The sequence below is a fragment of the Podarcis liolepis genome (assembly GCF_965112155.1).
Source record: "Podarcis liolepis genome assembly, chromosome: 7".
NCBI classification, from domain to species: domain Eukaryota; kingdom Metazoa; phylum Chordata; class Lepidosauria; order Squamata; family Lacertidae; genus Podarcis; species Podarcis liolepis.
This window is the reverse complement of record NC_139561.1, coordinates 91255913-91278090: the sequence shown is the minus strand read 5'-3', so window position 1 is coordinate 91278090 and position 22178 is coordinate 91255913. Positions and strand designations below refer to the sequence as shown.

At 49.6% G+C, this 22178-nt stretch overlaps 3 protein-coding genes and 1 long non-coding RNA gene across 9 annotated transcripts in view; 1 reads left to right on the top strand and 3 right to left on the bottom strand.

The window, feature by feature from the left end:
* The window catches only part of LOC310712949, a 2318697-nt gene that overhangs the window by 2170956 nt on the left and 125563 nt on the right, over window positions 1-22178 (bottom strand). The window lies entirely within an intron of this gene.
* Window positions 1-22178, bottom strand: part of LOC310712937 (amino acid transporter heavy chain SLC3A2-like) — a 128534-nt gene that overhangs the window by 23611 nt on the left and 82745 nt on the right. The gene's annotated exons all lie outside the window — the stretch shown is intronic.
* OPA3 (outer mitochondrial membrane lipid metabolism regulator OPA3) lies at window positions 7891-12433 on the top strand. The gene is made up of 2 exons (XM_083516401.1): window positions 7891-8092; window positions 11865-12433. The coding sequence occupies exons 1-2, from the start codon at window positions 7951-7953 to the stop codon at window positions 12191-12193; spliced, it is 471 nt and encodes a 156-aa protein (XP_083372527.1). The 5' UTR covers window positions 7891-7950; the 3' UTR covers window positions 12194-12433.
* VASP (vasodilator stimulated phosphoprotein) overlaps window positions 19432-22178 on the bottom strand; it is a 47304-nt gene continuing 44557 nt past the window's right edge. For all 6 annotated transcript variants that reach the window (XM_083516272.1, XM_083516271.1, XM_083516268.1 and 3 more), the window contains 2 exons: window positions 22001-22058; window positions 19432-20840 (listed from right to left, as the gene is read on the bottom strand). In XM_083516272.1, the coding sequence (XP_083372398.1) occupies window positions 20803-20840; window positions 22001-22058 (96 nt within the window). In that variant the 3' untranslated portion in view covers window positions 19432-20802. The remainder of the gene's footprint in view (window positions 20841-22000; window positions 22059-22178) is intronic.

Sequence of the window (22178 nt, the reverse complement as noted above, 5' to 3'; positions counted from 1 at the left end):
CTTCTTTCCTTACATAAAGGAAAAGTAAAGCTCTCCCACTAGTCTCACAATCCCCAGGATGCCATAAACTTAATGCTATGTTCTTTTCTCTGTTGAGGCTGTGTTGTACAGTGGTACCTTGGTTTACAAATTTAATCCGTTCCGGAAGTCCGTTCTTAAACCAAGGCGGGCTTTCCCATAGCAGCAGGGGACTCCATTTACAAATGGAACACACTTGAGAGGAAGTGGAACATGTTCTGCTTCCAAGGCAAAGTTCACAAACCAAAACACCTACTTCCAGGTTTGAAGCATTCTTAAATCCAAGTTGTTCATAAATTAAGCTGTTCTTAAACCAAGGTAAAGGTAAAGGGACTCCTGACTGTTAGGTCCAGTTGCGGATGACTCTGGGGTTGTGGCGCTCATCTCGCTTTATTGGCCGAGGGAGCCGGCGTACAGCTTCCGGGTCATGTGGCCAGCATGACTAAGCCGCTTCTGGCAAACCAGAGCAGCACACGGAAACGCTGTTTACCTTCCCGCCGGAGCGGTACCTATTTATCTACTTGCACTTTGACGCGCTTTCGAACTCCTAGGTTGGCAGGAGCAGGGACCGGGCAACGGGAGCTCACCCCGTCACGGGGTTTCGAACCGCCGACCTTCTGATCGGCGAGCCCTAGGCTCTGTGGTTTAGACCACAGCGCCACCCATGTCCCAAAACCAAGGTACCACTGTATAATAATTTAAGTTCTAGAGTTATGGGAGCAGGAGAGAAACTTTTATCTATCCATGCAGCCATGCATTAATTTTATAAGCTTATGCCCTGTCGCCTCTTCCTTGCCTTTCCTCTAAAGAGTTTCTCCTCAATGAAAAGTTCTGTGTAAGAAGCGCCTTCCCACACACCCCTGCCAAGGGAAATTCCCTGCACATAAGAATAATTTTTACTTTGCTCATAGCAGCTCAGGAATCCCCGCCTGCCAGCCAGGCTTAACCCCAGAAGTAGCCGCATTCCCACACAGGGCCAGCGATCCTGCAATAAACAGCTCCTTTCGACCGCCACCCTCTGCTCCTGGCTGCCTCTTGGCTTGGGATAAAATCAAACATGGTATGCTGCGCTGAAAGCTTTCAGAAATTCCCACACCTCCTGGGATTAACCTCTACCTCCGGCGATGGGTCTTGGAGCCTAAGACTGCCCCGCTGGTGACTCACTTCCAGGAATGCACGGAGCAGGATGAAAAGAGAGGGACATCTGTGACGTCCCAAGATGGGAGCAGCCTAATCTCAGGGTTTAACAAGAAGCGAGGGCTGCTGAGTAAGTGGCCTTTCTGGGAATAAACAGGAAGAGGCCAAAGGTGAAAGCAAGTGGAAATACCCACGGACCTCCCGACAATTCCAGCAGGCTGAGACCAAACAGTCGGACAGGAAGCCTTGGTGGGCTCCCCTTCGTTGGAGGTTTTTCAACAGAGGCTGGGATTCTTTAGCGCCGATTGCTGCGTTGCACGGGGTTGGTCTAGATGACCCTCGTGTCCCTTCCTGCTCTATAGTTCTGGGATTCTATAACTGATCAAAGTATGCCCACGTGGGCAAGGAGTGAGGGGTGGGGCTGGCCCATTGCCACAAGCCAGCCCGTGTGGTGGTGTGGTTAGAGTGCTGGCCTAGGACCTGGGAGAAATAATAATAATAATAATAATAATAATAATAATAATAATAATAATAATAATATTTGTACCCCGCCCATCTGGCTGGGTCTCTCCAGCCACACTGGGCGGCTTCCAACTAAGATTAAAAATACATCAAAATGTCACACATTATAAACTTCCCTGAACAGGGCTGTCTTCAGATGTCTTCTAAATGTCAGGTAGTTGTTTATCTCTTTGACATCTGGTGGGAGGGCGTTCCACAGGGTGGGTGCCACTACCAAGAAGGCCCTCTGCCTGGTTCCCTGTAACTTGGCTTCTCGCAGTGAGGGAACCGCCAGAAGGCCCTCGGAGCTGGACCTCAGCGTCCAGGGAGAACGATGGGGGTGGAGACACTCCTTCAGGTATACTGGACCGAGGCCGTTTAGGGCTTTAAAGGTCAGCACCAACACTTTGAATTGTTCTCGGAAACGTACTGGGAGCCAGTTTAGGTCTTTCAGGACCGGTGTTATGTGGTCTCTGCGGCCGCTCCCAGTCACCAGTCTAGCTGCCGCATTCTGGATTAATTGCAGTTTCCGGGTCACCTTCAAAGGGAGCCCCACGTAGAGCCAAGCGGGAGAAACCGGGGTTCATATCCCCACTTGGTCATGAAGCTCCCAGGTCGTGTGTCACTGTGTCTCAGCCTAACCTCCCTCGCAGGTACAGATAGGTAGCCGTGTTGGTCTGCCATAGTCAAAACAAAAAAATTCCTTCTAGTAGCACCTTAAAGACCAACTAAGTTAGTTCTTGGTATGAGCTTTCGTGTGCAAGCACACAAAGTATCTGAAGAAGTGTGCTTGCACACGAAAGCTCATACCAAGAACTAACTTAGTTGGTCTTTAAGGTGCTACTAGAAGGAATTTTTTTGTTTCTCCCTCGCAGGGTAATGGGAGGGGGAGAACCACGCACTCCCACTTAATTTCCTGGGGAAAGGCAGAATGTAAATGTAATGACGATGATGATTATCAACTTCTTCTTCTGAGAGATTTGCAGCCCCATTGAGAACAGTTCCTCAAGTCTTTTTGGGACTTTTTGAGAGTGGATTCCAGAGTGGGATGCTTTCACTGCTCCTGTTTATTTAGTTTCCTCTCGCTCGGCCTAAATCTCTTGATCCCTTTCCCGCTCAAGCTGCTGGGACGCATGCCGGATCTCTGGGGCCATGAAAGGACACGGTTCCCATGTGTGCAGGCAGGGAAAGGAAACAACAGACCCTCTGGTTTCCCATTGGGGCTCGGGTTCTAAACTCTCCTTTCCATTCCTTCCCCGCTATTGCTTAATCAATACAGTGCGCCAAGACTACCCCTGCGCACAACCTGAAGGAAATTCGGTTGTGCCCAGAGACCCCTGGCTGGTACTGACCTCTTGGGAGCAGCTCCCTGGCCCTGCCCTTCGTTCCATGCCTCAGTTTCTCTCTCCGAAAACCCCGTTCTGCTCTAACGAGAAGGGTGAGCCAAGAAGGCAGCGTCTGAGGCAGGCCAAACAGCAGGAAAGTCCTATAATTCTTGTGTTCACACAGTCCGGGTGACCCTGCAGGAAGGAACGAGCTTGGGGTCAGTCTCCTGGCCAGGCAAAACACAGCAAACCCCCTCAGAGCAACTGAGGAGCCAAAGAGGATCTAACTTATTCAGGGGAGGATTATGAAAGTTTCATTCCTCTTTGTAAATATCTTAGCGTGTTTAGAGCCACAATGACCTAAGAACAGCCTGGCTGCTGAATCAGGCCAATGGCCCATCTTAATAATAATAATAATAATAATAATAATAATAATAATAATAATAATAATTTTATTTATACCCCACCCTCCCCAGCCAGAGCTGGGCTCAGGGCGGCTAACACCAATAAAATTTCAGTAAAAACATAATAAGAAAAAAAAAGAAAAAATTATCCTGTTCTCACAGTAGCCAGCCAGATGCCTCAATGGAAAACCTACAAGTGGGACGCTCAAGTCCCCTAATTTATATGTATTAAACTGTCTTGTCTCCCTTCATTAGCACTTCACTGATTTTGTAAACACATTAGTTAGGTAAAGGTACCCCTGACCATTAGGTCCAGTCGTGGACGACTCTGGGGTTGCGGCGCTCATCTCGCTTTACTGGCCGAGGGAGCCGGCGTCCAGCTTCCGGGTCATGTGGCCAGCATGACTAAGCCGCTTCTGGCGAACCAGAGCAGCGCACGGAAACGCCGTTTACCTTCCCGCCGGAGCGGTACCTATTTATCTACTTGCGCTTTGACGTGCTTTCGAACTGCTAGGTTGGCAGGAGCAGGGAGCGAGCAATGGGAGCTCACCCAGTTGCGGGGATTCGAACCGCCGACCTTCTGATTGGCAAGCCCTAGGCTCTGTGGTTTAGACCACAGCGCCACCCGCATCCTTATTCAGCCCAAAACTCACAGATACAGGGTTAAAGTTATCGCATATACCACAGGCACACTGCATTGACAGAAGTCACACGCACACAAAAAGGGTCTATTTACAGTATAAAATTAATGAAATTAACTACAAAAATGTACTAAACTTAAAAATTGCGAAAGCAAAGGCCGAAGTAAAAAACTTAGCATAATCAGATGACCTGGGATGGCTCAGTTGGTAGAGCACGAGACTATGAATCTCAGGGTTGCGGATTTGAGCATCGCATTGGGCAAAATAGACCTGCATGACCCTAAACTAGATGACCTTCATGGCCCCTTTGAACTCGACAAATTCTTTGAGTCTATGAAAATATGACAAAGACCTATTCAGACATTCCTTAAACTTTCCCTCAGCGACCAAGGGATCAAATATACCATCACAGGGATCAAACGCCAGACTATTTAGAAACACAGTTGCAGGGACTTTTGATTCGGAACACAGATATCGCAAGAGACATCCCAAGCCCGGCCGAAGTCTTTGCTTTCTGCTGGACCTGCAACGCTACGGGACCCAAGAAGTGCACCTGAGGTTATCAGGAGGCTTCTGTTGCAAACGGCGCTTGGACTTGGGACCCTCACATTTAACTGTGTAAACCAGCTCCCAGAAACCCTCGGCTGGGTCAGTCTGGCTGCAGCCCTCCCATAATAAGGTCGAGAGACCTCAAAGAGGTGAGAAATGGAGGCGTCTGGTCAGGAAGGCCGACGGCTGCTCAGTTCTCCCACAGAGGCAGGTTCTTCTCCTTGCCTTCTCAGGTTCCATCGTTTTGCACCATTAGACCCGGCGAGACTACGCAACGCTGAATGAAATTGGGGAGTGGGGCCAGGGTGACTTTTTTTTACGATACGATAATCTTTATTGTCATTGTCCCATACAGAACGACGAAATTGTAAAAAAACCACATCAGACATTCAAAACCAACAAGCCTGCTATCCCAGCCTGGTTAAGCCCCTAAAAACTCCCCAATAATTAAATACAATACACTCTCCCAGAGAGTACCTTACACTGCGTTTAAAACCAAAATCACATTTGGATAAAAACTGTTTCTCAGGCAGCTAGTCCTAGTCTTTATAACCCTGTACCTTCTTCCAGAAAGGTCCGTATAGTTCAAGCCATGGTTTTCCCAGTAGTGATGTATGGAAGTGAGAGCTGGACCATAAAGAAGGCTGATCGCTGAAGAATGGATGCTTTTGAATTCTGGTGCTGGAGGAGACTCTTGAGAGTCCCATGGACTGCAAGAAGATCAAACCTCTCCATTCTGAAGGAAACCAACCCTGAGTGCTCACTGGAAGGACAGATCCTGAAGCTGAGGCTCCGAGACTTTGGCCACCTCATGAGAAGAGAAGACTCCCTGAAAAGACCCTGATATTGGGAAAGATGGAGGGCACAAGGAGAAGGAGACGACAGAGGACGAGATGGTTGGACAGTGTTCTTGAAGCTACCAGCATGAGTCTGACCAAACTGCGGGAGGCAGTGGAAGACAGGAGTGCCTGGCATGCTCTGGTCGAGGGGGTCACGAAGAGTCGGACACGACTAAGCGACTAAACAACAACAACCTTCCTCCAGAAGGCAGAAGCTGAAAGAGATCATTTCCGGAGTGCGCACTATCCTGCGCTTTCTTATGGCACTGGGAAGAGTAGATTTGATCCAAGGTGGGAAGAGTACATCCAATTCTTCACTCCGCAGTCTTTACAACCCTAGACTTGAGGGGGCTGCAGGCCTTTGCCCCTTAGCCTTTGAGGTGAACAGGGGAAGCTCTTCCCTAGAAATCAACTTCATGCCAGCAGCAACAGCAGCTTCACCTGTTGAATTGCTGACATAATAATAATAATAATAATAATAATAATAATAATAATAATAATAATAATATTTATACCCCGCCCATCTGGCTGGTTTCCCCACATAGGGAGGAGAAGGAGGAGCGTCAGGGACGTAGAAGAAGAAGAAGAGTTTGGATTTGATATCCCGCCTTTCACTCCCCTTCAGGAGTCTCAAAGCAGCTAACATTCTCCTTTCCCTTCCTCCCCCACAACAAACACTCTGTGAGGTGAGTGAGGCTGAGAGACTTCAGAGGAGTGGTCCAAGGTCACCCAGCAGCTGTATGCGGAGGAGAGGAAAATCGAACCTGGTTCACCAGATTACTTTACTACTGCTCTTAACCACTACACCACGCTGGCTCTCGACCGTGTGCTGTCAACCGTCCCTTATTTGGCGGGAAAGTCCCTTATTCCAGCGCCATGTCCCGCTGCTGTCCCTTATTGATGGATGTCCCTTAAATTTCCCGGGTTTCAAAGGAAGCAGCTCCTCTCCCTCCCTCCCTGCCGGCCAGGGAGGAGGGAGGCTCCAACTGTATTGCTCACCCAATAAGGAGTCTGAGAACGACTGGGGGTGGAGCTTGCATGCCTTGTGCCGATCAAATCGGCCGCGTTGCCTGGGGACTCGCCTTTGCTCAGCGCTTCCCAGCGGAGAGGTGACGGTGGTTTTCCTTGCTGCATCCCCTTTGCCGGGTTGCTGCGCTGTGGGAACCACCGCTTGAGGCTTCGTTTGGCTGCTGGCTGGGCTCTCTGCCTTTGGCTCAGAGGGGCTCAGAAGTTGAACATACCTGTGCCCCTTGGAAAACCCCTTATTTTGGCTGCTGATCCCTTATTTCCGAGGCTGCTGGTCCCTTTTTTTCAAATCTGTAAGTTGACACCTATGGTCAGGGAGGGAGTTCCCCAGGACAGGACGATAGCCATGTGCCCCTGGGCCTCTGCACCGCCTGCCTGGGAGTGAGAAAGAGGAGGAGCCTCCTGGCACGTGGCTTCTGCACAGCAGTGGGAGAGTTTCCCGCCAAAAACCCGGGAGGGAGGGGGAGAGGGTGGAACGAGCCATGGTTGGCTGAGGCGGATGACGGCCGGCAATGGAGGGCAGCAGTGCGCCACAGATATAGAAAAAAAGTGAAGAGTGACACAAGAGCACTGACGGGAGAGAGAAACTGAAAAGCTCGAGCGGCTACGATTGCCTAAAAGGGCAGCCGCGTTTTGCAGACGAAGAACAGAAATTGGAAAAGAGCAGGAGCGCCTCTTTCCCCTTCTGCGCCGCAGCTTATTTCGCCAGGGCGGGGGGAGATGCTGCCGCCCAACCCCTTCGATAAGGAGATTCCGGGTTTCTCCTTTGGCTTCCGAAGGCGCCCGCAGTGGCTCCTGCACCAGGGCAACACATAGACCAGTTTCACACATGAACCCGGAAGTTCCCTCCACGGAGAGTTACAGGGTGATTCTACATTTTAACTCTGTGACCTCAGTCTCTGGGCGGCATCAAGGGCCTATATTACATGCGCAGCCGCAGTCGGCGTTGTTCCAGCGCGCCTCTCTATCCCTCGCTATCTCTATGGCAATGGGAGCGCCTTCCTTCCGGTCTGTGCCGGAAGTGTACGTCAGGGCTGCGTTTCGGAGCGCTGCTTTAAAAGGCTGGGAAACAATTGTTATATAAATTGTTTATATAAACCAGAAATATATAAACATATATAAAAAATTTCAAACAAACCACAGTAAAAACAGGAAGGACACATGTAATTAACATATTCAAAATAATATATCCCACTTCGCCTCATTAGCATATTTATGACAGGGAAAAAAGCAAATATATTCCAGCTCGCCTTATTAGCATATTCATGAGAGGAAAAAACAATATTATTCAGCGTTGCCCACGCGTTACCTCACCCGGTGTGTCAAGCGGGGGAGAATATATTAGCATATTAATAAGGCCTATTTGCATACGGGATACGCAAGCGTGCGTCTGCGAGCTGACGTCGCGGACGCACGCCGGGGAGGTTGGGCGTGACGTGCGCGCTGACGTCACCGCGGCCCGGCGTCTGCGTGCGCCGCGCTCGGCGCGGGGGCCGCTGGGAGCGCGAGGATGGTGGCCGGCGCCTTCCCGATTGCCAAGCTGCTCTACCTGGGCGTCCGGCAGCTCTCCAAGCCCCTGGCCGCGCGCATCAAGGACGGGGCCCGCGCCAGCCCCTTCTTCCGCCAGTACATCTGCGGGCCCCCCGCGCAACGTGAGTCAGGCGGCGGCAGCGCCCCCCGCGATAGGGGGAGTCTCCCGTCAGGGTAGAAAGGGAAGCCAATGGGAGCCAGGGTGGGCGGGCACGCGAGGGGAGTAGGCCAATAGGGAGGCGAGGGGGGCGGGCCTCCGAGGAGCCGCGGGCCAACCGGGAGGGCGGAGAAGCTACGGCGGTGACATTGAGAGGTCCCCTTCCCGGGCAGCACGTGGGAAAGCAGGGGGGGCGGAGGCCCCTGACCCAGTGGCCGGGAATTTAATTAATTAATTAATTAAATTTATTAATTAATTTTATTTAATAAAATTTGTACAGCGCTGGATTGCTTGGAACAACCACCAAAGCGGTTTACAAAGAGAACAAAGCAGGGAAAACCAATCAGTGAAAAGTTAAAAACTAAGTTAGAAATCCAAACTTAAATTCATCAATAGACTGGAAACAGACACTAGAACTCACACCCAACTTTCTAAGCCTCCGGACAGGTTTGGCTGAGCAAAGGGGATCTTTAGCCGCCGGGTGTCCACAGGCCATGGCTGTCAACTTACAGATTTGAAAATAAAGGACCAGCAGCCAAAATAAGGGATTTTGCAAGGGGATTTTGCTATTGTAAAGAGTTACATACATTGGTAGGATTGACAGATGCTGTCAATCCGGCATGAGGCGCCGCCCTTCTGCGTCCCTCCCCATCCCCTCCTCTTCCTCCTCCCTCAGGCCGCCTCCTCAGCTGCCACCACCGCTGCGCATGCGTCCGCGCTCTCTCACGGAGGACCCCAAGCGGCTGCTTCCCTCCTGAGCCGGGCGAGCATGAAACCCGGGAAATTTAAGGGACATCATCAATAAGGGACACGGCACTGGGATAAGGGAGTTTCCCACCAAATAAGGGACGGTTGACAGCTATGCCACAGGCAGGGAGTTCCCAAGTGTGAGTGTCAGGAGGATGGATGGCGGCTAACAGATTGAGGTTGAATCCTGACAAGACAGAAGGACTGTTTTTGGGAGACAGGCGGCAGGCTGGTGTGGAGGATTCCCTGGTCCTGAATGGGATAACTGTGGCCCTGAAGGACCAGGTGTGCAGCCTGGGAGTCATTTTGGACTCTCAGCTGTCCATGGAGGCACAGGTCAGTTCTGTGTCCAGGGCAGCTGTCTACCAGCTCCATCTGGTATGCAGGATGAGACCCTCCCTGCCCACAGACTGTCTCACCAGAGTGGTGCATGCTCTAGTTATCTCCCGCTTGGACTATTGCAATGCGCTCTACGTGGGGCTCCCTTTGAAGGTGACCCGGAAACCACAACTAATCCAGAATGTGGCAGCTAGACTGGGGACTGGGAGCGGCCGCTGAGACCACATAACACCGGTCCTGAAAGACCTTCATTGGCTCCCAGGACGTTTCCGAGCACAGTTCAAAGTGTTGGTGCTGACCTTGAAAGCCCTAAACGGCCTCAGCCCAGTATACCTGAAGGAGCATCTCCACCTCCATCGTTCTGCCCGGACACTGAGCTCCAGCTCTGCTGAAAAGATTTGCTGACCCCTGGCTTCTTATGATTGATGGGCATCTGTTCCATTAAATGATGTTTCTCGGGATGTGTCCTGCCCACGCTTCCTGCCCCAGAGGACAGAAATAGGATCATAGAATTGTAGACTTGGAAGGGACCCTAAGTGTCATTTAGTCCAAGCCACAGCAATGCAGGAATCATCAAACTCACATTTAATCACTTTATCCGCAAGAAAATCCTCAATAACTGTTCTCTGTAAATAGTAAAATTCCATTCTTAACTGCCCTGCTCAGATATTTACCTTGAAACTAGTGCGACTGGCTCAGGAGACACTCTCTCAGATGGATTCTAACTTAATATGCCCAAGATGGCAGGTTTGGAAGCAACCGCACAAGCATTGTTATAGTCTTGAATCTTGAATTTATTTCTCTGAAATAAAAAAGTCTCAAACACTGCAGCATTCCCTCACAGGGGAGTCCTGAGAGATAGGCATTGGCTCCCAGTACATTTCTGAGTACAATTCAAAGTGTTGGGGCTGACCTTTAAAGCGCTAAAAGGCCTCAGCCCAATATACCTGAAGGATCATCTCCACCCCCATCATTCAGCCCAGACACTGAGGTCCAGCTCCGAGGGCCTTCTGGCTGTTCCCTCATTGCGAGAAGCCAAGTTACAGGGAACCAGGCAGAGGGCCTTCTCGGTGGTGGCGCCCACCCTGTGGAACACCCTCCCTTCAGATGTGAATAAATAAGCAGCTATCCTATTTTTAAAAGACATCTGAAGGCAGCCCTGATTAGGGAAGTTTAAATGTTTAATGCTGTATTGTTTTTAACACTTGGTTGGGAGCCGCTCAGAGTGGCCGGGGAAACTCAGCCAGATGGACGGAGTATAAATAATTTTTTATTATTATTATTATTATTATTATTATTATTATTATTATTATTATGAGTCTCTTCATATCCTTGATTGTTTCGGCTGCCCTTTTCTGAACCTTTCCGAACTCCACAATGTCTGCCATGGTGAAAATTGGGGTGTTATTTTTATTCATAACATTTGCACACTGCCCTTCCATCAACAGATCTCAGGGCAATTCACAACATCAAAATTACAATTAAAACCCCCCACAAAATATACCCTCCAGGCCTCTCTTGGAAGAAACACACACAAAAAGGCCTCAGAGGATGACGTCAGGGTCCAGGTAGAAAATATGGGAGAAACACACTTTGAAAATGTTGTCTTGAAGGATAAAAGAAAATTATTATAAATTAATTTGGAGATGGTATTTAACGCCAGTCAGATTAAATCAAATAAACAAGGAATATTCGGTGCTATGTTGGAGGGGATGCCAGGAAACAGGGACCTATGTTCACATGTCGTGGGGGTGTAAATATGTACATTTTTTTGGGCAAAGGGTGTTTAAGGAAATAACAGAAATCACTGCGTTAAAGCTGACCAAAGAATTACTGTCAATGTACGATGGGTTGGAAGGTTCACGGGCTATGAAGGACTTGCTCACTAATTTATTGAAAACTGCACAAATTATTATAGCTAGGAAGTGGAAGGAACAAGGTGAATATAAAATGGAAGAACGGTACAAAGAGGTGTGGGATTTAGCTGTTAATGATAAATTAACATGTGCCATTCAGGTAAGATGGGGAATATGCAGGAGAAATGATTTTGAGGAGATATAGAGGGTGTTTGTAGAATTTATACTGTTAAAACAGAAAGGGGTTAAACCATTGCAAGAGGTGTTGCAATTTTGGGAGGTTGGATAGCGACAATGGAATGGTGTCAGGAAGTGGGGTGCACATTTTTATTCTTATTTATTTACAGATATTACGCGGGTGGCGCTGTGGGTTAAACCGCAGAGCCTAGGGCTTGCCGATCGGAAGGTCGGTGTTTCGAATCCCCACGACGGGGTGAGCTCCCATTGCTCAGTCCCCACTCCTGCCCACCTAGCAGTTTGAAAGCATATCAAAGTGCAAGTAGATAAATAGGTACCACTCCGGCGGGAAGGTAAGCGGCGTTTCCGTGCGCTGCGCTGGTTCGCCAGAAGCGGCTCAGTCATGCTGGCCACATGACCCGGAAGCTGTACGCCGGCTCCCTTGGCCTATAAAGCGAGATGAGTGCGCAACCCCAGAGTTGTCAACGACTGGACCTAATGGTCAGGGGTCCCTTTACCTTTTACTTTGTCAAAGAAAAAATTAAAAAATAAGTGATACCTGGAAGGCTGCAGGCCTTGCACCCTGGACATTCCTCACTCTTCCTTTTCCTCTTGCAGTGTACCACTGGGTGGAGATGCGAGCCAAGATGCGCATCATGGGCTTCCGTGGCGCCGCCATCAAGCCGCTGAACGAGGAGGCGGCCGCCGAACTGGGGGCGGAACTGCTGGGCGAAGCCATCGTCTTTGGAGTAGGGGGCCTGTGCATCTTCCTGGAGTACTCCCGCCAAACAACCAACAGTAAGAAAAAGGAGGACGAGTTGAGCAGCACCCTCGAGAGCCTGCAGGAGCAGGTGGCCGAGCTGAACTTGACCGTGGAGACACTGGACGCCCGGCTGCGGGAGCTCAACCGGGTCCTCGTGGAGGTCTCGGCCTCCCCCAAGAAATAACGGGGATGGTGGGCAGAGAGAGAGAGACGGCTTCCTAAAACTGAGCCCGACTGCCGGCTGCGCCGCGAGGTTCCCCCTTGCTGGACGGCGAAGGGCACTGCGGGGATCCTGGCCTACGCAGGATTCGGGGTGCGAAAGCCCCGTGTCCCAACCTGCCCTGTGGTGCTGAGTTTCTCGGCCTTTTCCAAGCGTGTAAATACTGAATCCATTAAAAACGAAAACAAATCGCAGAGAAAAAAAGCTCTCAGCCTCTCTGATCGTGGGGAGAAGCTGCAAGGGCAGTGGGTGGGTGTGGGGACTCCTGCGTGGCAGGGGGTTGGAATAGATGACCGCTGGGGGGCCCCTCCAACGACAGTTGGCCGTCGGTCAGGGGTTCTTTAGCCCTGGTTAACTCTGTGTTATACCGGGTGGTGTGTGAATGAATGGATTTTATTATTATGGTCAGAGACCAGTTCCGGGTTACTTACAATATGAGGGAAATCATAAAACACAACAGGGATACAGTGGTACCTCAGGTTACATATGCTTCAGGTTACAGATTCCGCTAAGCCAGAAATATTACCTCGGGTTAAGAACTTTGCTTCAGGATGAGAACAGAAATCGTGCTCCGGCTGCATGGTGGCAGCAGGAGGCCCCATTAGCTAAAGTGGTGTTTCAGGTTAAGAACAGTTTCAGGTTAAGAACGGACCTCCAGAACAAATTAAGTACTTAACTTGAGGTACCACTGTACATTGAATTGCAATTGGGTACAACAGAGACAATTCAGAAACAGCAGCAGTTAAATATATATATATATATTAAATCTTGATCACTAAAGTATAACCTAAAATTATCATTTAAAACCTTAATCGTTTTGGTAGTACAGCTTGTTCCCTAAATTTTATGGCAGTATTAACATACCGTATTTTTTGCTCTATAAGACTCACTTTTTCCCTCCTAAAAAGTAAGGGGAAATGTGTGTGCGTCTTAATGGAGCGAATGCAGGCTGTGCAGCTATCCCAGAAGCCAGAACAGCAAGAGGGATTCCTGCTTTCACTGCACAGCGATCCCTCTTGCTGTTCTGGCTTCTGAGATTCAGAATATTTTTTTTCTTGTTTTCCTCCTCCAAAAACTAGGTGCGTCTTGTGGTCTGGTGCGTCTTATAGAGCGAAAAATACGGTAACTGGGTGGTGTGTTCATGGTGGTAGCCCCGAACTGTGGTGGCCGAAGCTTCCTGTTTTCTGGCATTTGTTCTGTATCATTTAAACATTTTCCAGATTCTGGAAGTGGGGAGAGAGAACCGATGCCCTGGGGCCATGGATTTAAAAACACTGTCAGGGCATGTTCTACTTTTCGGCACTGAGCTGGTGCAGCGATCTTCTTTTCCACCATTTATGGAGCTGGGGTTTGGGGGAGGTGGTCTGGGAGCTGCTTTCAGGTTCCTCCAAGCTTCAGTCCCCAAGTGCAGTGGTTGGGGGGATTCCACTCCTGCTAGTATTGGATCACTGCATTAACGTGTAGGGATCGGGCAGAGCAAATCCATATAGGTCTTTGAGGGAGGACGGGGTTTTGGGGGAGAGGGTGGAACGGTTTTGGCCCCCAACCGAAGCCCTCTCAATGTGCCCCCAAATAGCTTTCCCCCAGCCTGGCATTCTCTGCTGCCTTTTTGGCTATGACGCCCAGGAACCTCAGCCGGACCCTCTCAAGAAGGGGTGAGAACTTTCAGCACCCCATCCCAAAGGAGTCCAGCACAATGATCAAAGTACAGTGGATGCTCGGGTTGCGAACGTTATCCGTGTGGGATGCATGTTCGCAACCCACTCCTGCGCATGTGTGGGTTGCAATTTGGGACTTCTGCGCATGCGCAAAGCATGATTTAGCGCTTCTGCGCATCCGCCAAAACCCGGAAGTACGGTGGTACCTCGGGTTACAGACGCTTCAGGTTATAGACTCCGCTAACCCAGAAATAGTGCTTCAGGTTAAGAACGTTGCTTCAGGATGAGAACAGAAATCGTGCTCCGGCGGCGCGGCAGCAGGAGGCCCCATTAGCTAAAGTGGTGCTTCAGGTTAAGAACAGTTTCAGGTTAAGAACAGACCTCCAGAATGAATTACTTAGCCCGAGGTACCACTGTAACCCGTTCCGGTACTTCCGGGTTTCGGCAGTCCGCAACCCGAAAAGACACAACCTGAAGCGGCTGTAACCCGAGGTATGACTGTACTGATATGTGGTGCGTCATGGGAAAGCCTCCGTATTTGATGATAACCAGCAGCAAAACCAAAACACTGCTGTCCCTTTAAGACAAAAACACTTTGTGCATCATCGAAATGCCTTCTGCCGAGCCACTTAAATAATTAATTTCCTTAAAAGCACTTTCATCGACTGCCTTTGCTTAGATGGGAGGCATAAGCGAACCCACAAAGTAACAGGGCAGAGGATTACCGACAATGAAATACGGGGGGTGGGGGGTGGGAGAGGAGAACCGAAACCAATTCGAGGTGACCTTGTCCTTCCTTGCTTGGCCTTCCCAAAACTGCCCCTTGAATTCCTATTTTTAGATGAGGCTCGTCTGTTCCAATAAAGAAAGCCCTTCTTCACGCAGATCCTGCAGGAGGCAGCGAAGGCCGCCAACACGGATGGCTTTAAAAGAGAATTGGGAAAATTCATGGGCTATCGATGGCTATTAGCCATTTGCTTCTGAATGCCAGTTCTGGAAACCGCAGGAAGAGAGAATTGCTTTTTGTGCTCATATCCCGCTTGCTGGCTTATCATTTCTGCATCTTCTTGTTGACTCTGAGGATGCTGGACTATTATGGGCCATTGGCCTGATCCAGGGAGCTTTCATTTTATTATGGCCACTGAGAACAGGATGCTAGACTAGACAGGGGTATACTCTCAGCCCAGCAACCTTTTCTTATCTCCTTAAACTCTTGGCTGGGTCAGCTGCGTTCCAAAGGAAGGATCCCAGGATCCAGGGTTTCCCAAATGGGGGTCTCCAGCTCCTTTTGGACTACAACTCCCATCACCCCTAGCTAGCAGGACCAGTGGTTAGGGATGATGGGGATTGTACAGTGAGGGGGGGGGGGAACGTATTTGATCCCCTGCTAAATTTGCCCGTTTGCCATCTGACGAAGAAATGACCAGTCCATTAATTTTAATGGTAGGTTTACTGTAGCTGTGAGAGACAGAATAACAACAGGAAAACCCCCAGAAACCCAGAAGACAAAAATCTTAGAGATTGATGTGCATTGTTTAATAAATAATAATAATAATAATAATAATAATAATAATAATAATAATTTATTATTTATGCCCTGCCCATCTGGCTGGGCCTCCCCAGCCACTCTGGGCGGCTTCCAAAAGAATATTAAAATACTGTGATACATTTAGTCATGTCCAACTCTTTGTGACCCCCTGGACCAGAGCACGCCAGGCACTCCTGTCTTCCACTGCCTCCTGCAGTTTGGTCAGACTCATGCTGGTAGCTTTGAGAACACTGTCCCACCATCTCGTCCTCTGTGGTCCTCTTCTCCTTGTGCCCTCCATCTTTCCCAACATCAGGGTCTTTTCCAGGGAGTCTTCTCTTCTCATGTGGTGGCCAAAGTCTTGGAGCCTCAGCTTCAGGATCTGTCCTTCCAGTGAGCACTCAGGGCTGATTTCCTTCAGAATGGAGAGGTTTGATCTTCTTGCAGTCCATGGGACTCTCAAGAGTCTCCTCCAGCACCAGAATTCAAAAGCATCCATTCTTTGGCGATCAGCCTTCTTTATGGTCCAGCTCTCACTTCCATACATCACATTCCATACGTTATATAATGATGTGCATTATAATCAGTGAAATAAGTATTTGATCCCCTATCAACCAGCCAGATGTCTGGCTACCTGGTATCTTCACCAACGAGCTGAGATTAGAAGCACCAGCTGTAAGGGAGAGGTCTTACCTGTAATCCCAGAGGGCAAACGGGCAAATCTAGCAGGGGATCAAATACTTCTTTCCCCTCAACTGTAGTCCAAAAGCAGCTGAAGACACCCAAGGCACTGGTCTTGCAACAGGCAGCCTGATCCAAGGCGGACCACGACAGGAGCACTGCCGCCGTGCAAATACACGGCAAGAGATTAAGAAACTGGTCCCCACAAATGCATGTCTGGATCGCAAAGTGGGGTGCACCGTGGCAGAAAGTAAGACCGCCTTAAATAGCACTGGAAATGCGAACGGCCAGCAGGTGGCAATGTTGTCTTTTGAGAAGACCTGGCCCTTTTCGTCAAATCTGTCCCTTCTCCCACCCTTAAAAATGAGAGGTGGGTCAGCCAAAGAGTGTCTGCTTCGCATGCAGAACGTTCCAGATTCCATCCCCAACGGCACCTGCCGGTGTGGCTGGGAGAACACCTCCCTGGCAACCGCCAGAGAGATGCTGCCAGCCAGTGTAGGCCGGCGCAAATTAAATTTGAGGTTAATAGCCAAAGCTCATGAGGCCTGAATGCTTAGGACTGCTGCTACCTAAAGCTTAAATCCTTAACGAATTCAGTAAGGCCATTTGAACACACAGATCTTGGTTCTTCAGAATCCATCTATAGCATTGCACTTCTCCTGCCAGAAGTTCCTTGTTTACTCACCTGGCACCTGCCTCTAATCCCCAGCCCTGCTGGTCTATATCTTTCTTCTTTGGCGATCCCTCGTAGCCGAGTAAGATTGTCTTCCATAAACACGCTTTATGAGTCCGTAAGTGGCTGTGGAGGCCAATTCTGGACCCACACGTCCTTCCACAGTGGGGACATTGGTTTCCGGGCGGGAGTTGATCACAGTGTGGATTTGCCAAGCGTGCCTTCCTCTTGGCATGTTTCTCCCTTGCGTCCTGAGTTCGAGTGTCTTCAAAGCCCAGGACACCTTTGGTCAAGGCTGTTCTCCAACTGGAGCGCTCGCAGGCCAGTGTTTCCCAATTGTTGGTGTTTATACTACATTTTTAAAAAATTGCCTTGAGACTGTATTTAAACCTCTTTTAATCATAAATCAGAAGGGGTACTCAAGGGTCATCCAGTCCAACCCCCTGCAATGCCAGGAATCTCAGCTAAAGCATCCCTGGCAGATGGCCACCCAACCTCCGCTTAGAAACCTCCAAGGTAGGACAGTCCACCACCTTCCAATGGAGTCCGATAGCTCTTACCATCAGAAAGTTCTCCCCAACATTTAGCCGGAACTTCCTTTCTTGTAACCAGAGTCCATTGGTCCGGGTCCCATCCTCCAGAACAGGAGAAAACAAGCTTCCTCCATCTTCATGGCAGAGCCCTTGAAATATTCAAAGGGCCTCAGCCTCCTCTTTTCCATGCTGAACATACCCAGTTCCTTCAACCGTTCCTCACAAGGCTAGCTTTCCAAACCCTTGACCCTTTTCCATGCTAAACATCCCCAACTCCCTCAACTCTTCCTCTGAAGTTCCAAGACGCGGTCGCCCTCCTCTGCCCACCTTCCAGCCTGCCAACATCCTTAAATTGTGATGATGATGATGATAATAATAATGATAATAATAATAATAATAATATTTATACCCTGCACATCTGGCTGGGTCTCTCCAGCCACTCTGGGCGGCTTCCAACCGAATATTAAAAACAATACAGCGTCAGACATTAAAAACTTCCCTAAACAGGGCCACCTTCAGTTGTCTTTTAAAAGTAAAATACCGTATTTTTTGCACCATAACACTCACTTTTTTCCCTCCTAGAAAGTAAGGGGAAATGTCTGTGTGTGTTATGGAGGAAATGCCTACGGGTGGCATGCCTACGGATTTTCCTCCTCTAAAAACTATGTGCGTGTTATGGTCGGGTGCGTGTTATAGAGCGATAAATACGGTAGTTATTTATTGCCTTGACATCTGGTGGGAGGGCGTTCCACAGGGCAGGCGCCACCACCGAGAAGGCCCTCAGCGCTGGATCTCAGTGTCCGGGCTGAATGATGGGTGTGGAGACGCTCCTTCAGGTATACTGGGCCGAGGCCGTTTAGGGCTTTAAAGGTCAGCACCAACACTTTGAATTGTGCTCGGAAACGTACCAGGAGCCAATGTAAGTCTTTCAGGACTGGTGTTATGTGGTTTAGGTGGCTGCTCCCAGTCACCAGTCTAGCTGCCGCATTCTGGATTAGTTGTAGTTTCCGGGTCACCTTCAAAGGTAGCCCCATGTAGAGCGCATTGCAGTAGTCCAAGCAGGAGATAACCAGAGCCCAGAACTGGACACAGGACTCCAGGTGTGGCCTGATCAAGGCAGAAGAGAGTGGGACTATGACTTCCCTTGATCGGGACCCTAGAGCTCTGTTGATGCAGCCTGGAATAATAACACTGGGGGTTTTCTGATGCGTCACTCCTAACACCTGTGCCTAGGATTCGAAATGCCAGTTCCTAGCTTCAGAATTCAAAGCAGGAGGAGACCCCGTAATCCAGCAGTTCTCAACCTGTGGGTCCCCAAATGTTGTTGGACTACAACTCCCATCATCCCTGAGCTCTGGCCTTGCTAGCTAGGGGTGATGGGAGTTGTAGTTCGACAACATCTGGGGACCCACAGGTTGAGAAAGGCTGCCGTACTCCTTATCAAGTACCGTATTTTTCGCTCGGTAAGACGCAACAGACGCACAAGACGCACCTAGTTTTTGGAGGAGGAAAACAAGAAAAAAAATATTCTGAATCCCAGCAGCCAGAACAGCGAGAGGGATCGCTGTGCAGCAATCCCTCTTGCTGTTCTGGCTTCTGGGATAGCCGTGCAGCCTGCATTCGCTCCACAAGACGCACACACATTTCCCCTTACTTTTTAGGAGGGAAAAAGTGTGTCTTATAGAGCGAAAAATACGGCACCTCCCATTTCTTATCCATTTGCAAACAAACACCAGGAAGGGGGGTTTCCCACTATCCCACATACAGTTCACGGAGCCCAGTGAGAGCGCCACCAGTAAGAGAGGAAAAAAACCACGCAGAGGCCCCATTTTTTTTTTTTTTTGCAATTTTACAAAAAAGGAAAAGATTTATTCCTAGAGAAGTTTGGTGCATGTGCCCAAGACCCTAGTGCCGATTTGCAGGTGAACATGTGCGGTGAGGCCAGAGGGTGGGCAGAAATACCCGGCAGTTCAGTAATAATAATAATAATAATAATTAAAAAAATCAAAATATAATATTCCATCCAGCTAGACAAAAAAATAACAAAAGTCAAAAAATTACAGCTCAGTAGAAAAGCCAAGAACCCTGCCTTGCTTTCCCCTCGGCGCTTCCCGATAGGAGGCAGAGGGGAGCGAAATCCTCTTTTTTATTATTATTAAAAATAAAAACAAATCATTACCCAGAGAGGTGAGAGCAGAGAGATGGGTGAGTGGGTGGGGTTGAGTAAAATATATTTTTTTTTCAGAATGAGCCCAGCAAGAGAGAGCGTGTGAAATGAGAAAAGGTACTAGGAAGTGGGGTGGTAATTATTATTATTTGGAGAGGGGGTCGTGGAAGCTGTCCTTTTCAGCAAAGTGGTCCATATTCCATGGGTGGGCATGCATGACTAGCGAGGGGGGGGCGTGCATTGCAAGTAAGGGTGCCTTTTTTAAAAATAAAAAGGTTGTGGTTGGCAACTAGGTGGCCGGAATTTGGCCCGGGTCAAATTCCCAGCAGCGGGAACGCTGTGGTTTGTTACCCTTCCGCTGGGAAAAATATATAACTGCGCCCCCAAACTACAGAGAGAGTTCAGGCCACCTTTCTCTCTTTCCTTGGTCCCCTTATCGCAAACCCAACCCCTGGCATCGTGTCTGGAAGAAGGAAGGGTCCGAGAGACCTGCTACCTTAGCTAAAAAGGGAAATGTTGCTGATTTAGGAGAGGAAGGAAGTTCAGGAAAGGCAGGGCAAAGGTTTGGCCTTTGGGGCAAGCCAGTTGCTGACCACTACCTTCAAAGGAAAGGAAACTTCTCCAGTTTGGTTAAGCTGATGCGATTCCCTGAAGCCCGGGAAAAACAGGGGTTTCTCGCGACACTGCCTGGCCCCCCCCCAAATGTCTGAGGGTGCCTGGCTGGGCTGCCTGCACCCCCCCTTCCCATGCCATGGTTTTTTTGGGGGGTGGAGGAAAGAAAGGAAAAACAGAAACAGGCGTCTTGGTCCAAGCGTGAAAAAGGATGATTTGCGGGTGATGGAGAGTCTAGCCCTCTCTGGGAATGGCACAGTGTTAAGTGGTGGTGGGAGGGGGGGAGGAGCCAGTTCCGCCAGGGAAACGCACCCCCCCTTGCACACCTCCCACGGGAACAAGCCCCTCGTTGTGGCGGGGGGCAGGGAGGAAGCAGAGGACGAAGGAGGGGTGCTGCTATTGCTCTGGGTAAGGCACAGGTGGGGGTCCTGCCCTTCCTGGGGTGGGGGGCTGCCACAGATTCTCCTTTCCCCCCCTCCCCGGAAATTGCACAGCGGGGGCCTGGGAGCCGACGGGAAAAGGTGTGTGTGTGTGTGTTGCGTGGAGCTCATCTGGTGCGTTTGTGGGGGGGCGTGGGGAGAAAAGGGGTGATCAAGTTCGTTCTTTTTATCTTCTTCCGCTTTTATTCTTTCCTGCACGTTTCGGAGGATTGAACTGCTGGCTCCAGGAGGCACCGGCAAGTTGGGGGGTTTTCTTTCTTGTGTGTGTGTGGGGGGGTGCACTAAGGAGACCCCCGCTTCCGTAGCTCTGTCACAAATGCTGCGGCAAGAGAGAGAGAGAAAACAAAAATATGAAGCCGGGCCATTTCAGCGATCCAAAATGTTCCAGCGCTGTCTAGAAAAGCCAGGCTTTTCCAACCCCTGGGTGGGGGTCTTTGCATAGCTGCTTCAGACTACAACTCCCATCAGCCCCTGCCGGCACAGTCAATGCGACACTCTGGCTCATGGGAGTTGTAGTCCAACACAGCTGGACAGCCCCAGGGTGGGGAAGACAGCTGTAGGTTATACAGTGGTACCTCTGGATGCAAACGGAATCTGTTCCGGAGCCCCATTCGCATCCAGAGCAGAACGCAACCCGCACCTGCGCGTATGCGGGTCGCGATTTGCCGTTGCCGTGCATGCGCGTGACGTCATTTTGAGCATCTGCACATGCGCAAGTGGTGAAACCCGGAAGTAACGTGCTCCGTTACTTCCTGGTCACTGCAGAGTGCAACCCGAAAACGCTCAACCCGAAGCTACTTCAAACTGAGGTATGACTGCATACCGTATTTTTCGTGCCATAAGATGCACCTAGTTTTTAGAGGACGAAAACAAGAAAAAAAATAGTCTGAACGAAACAGTGGATGTATGATTTTTGTGGTTCATGCTGTGGCCACAAACATGTGATTTGACAGTGAGTTTGGGGTAGCACAATGCTAAAATCCTGAGGATCCATGTGGATCTGTGCTTTGCGACCACGTTTTTGCGCCATTGCGGCCCCAGGCAACAGTGGGTGCGTGATTTTTTTGATGCAGGCTGTAGCCATGGACATGCTACGTGATCTGATGGTGAATTTGGGGTGACTCAATGCAAAAATCCTGAGGATCCATGGGCTTTTACCTCCCCCCTCCCAGGCAGCCTCCTTTATCTCTAGCGTCCCTAATCTCTCTCCCGATTGCTTGCCCATCAACGGCTTTGTTTCAACACCCCCTTCCCTCTTTCAAAAAAAGAAAAGAAAAAGCATGATCTGCTTTTCACCCCTGAGCAATTCGGCTCCAGGGACCACGCATCCGCTCCATAAGACACACAAACATTTCCTCTTACTTTTTAGGAAGAAAAAGGTGCGTCTTATGGAGCGAAAAATACAGTATATGTAGAATTTATTTTGTAAAATTTATACACCACTTATTTTTTAAAAAACCCAAAGCCTTCATAACTTACCCTGTATGATCTCCTCTTTCATTTTCTGTAATTCCCGCCGGACCTCCTGCAAGAGTTCCTAGGGTGGGGGTTGGAAAGACATGCATTTAGGGCCCAGAGGGAAGAGGGAGAAGACAGATACCCCCCTCCAACAAGTCTGGCACCAGGGAAAGAACAGAACAGAACCCCCCAACCAGCC

Coding starts and splice junctions, on each gene's coding strand:
- OPA3 (XM_083516401.1), top strand. CDS start 7,951: ATGGTGGCCGGCGCCTTCCCGATTGCCAAGCTGCTCTACCTGGGCGTC. Junction 8,093..11,864: donor CTGCGGGCCCCCCGCGCAAC/GTGAGTCAGGCG, acceptor TTCCTCTTGCAG/TGTACCACTGGGTGGAGATG.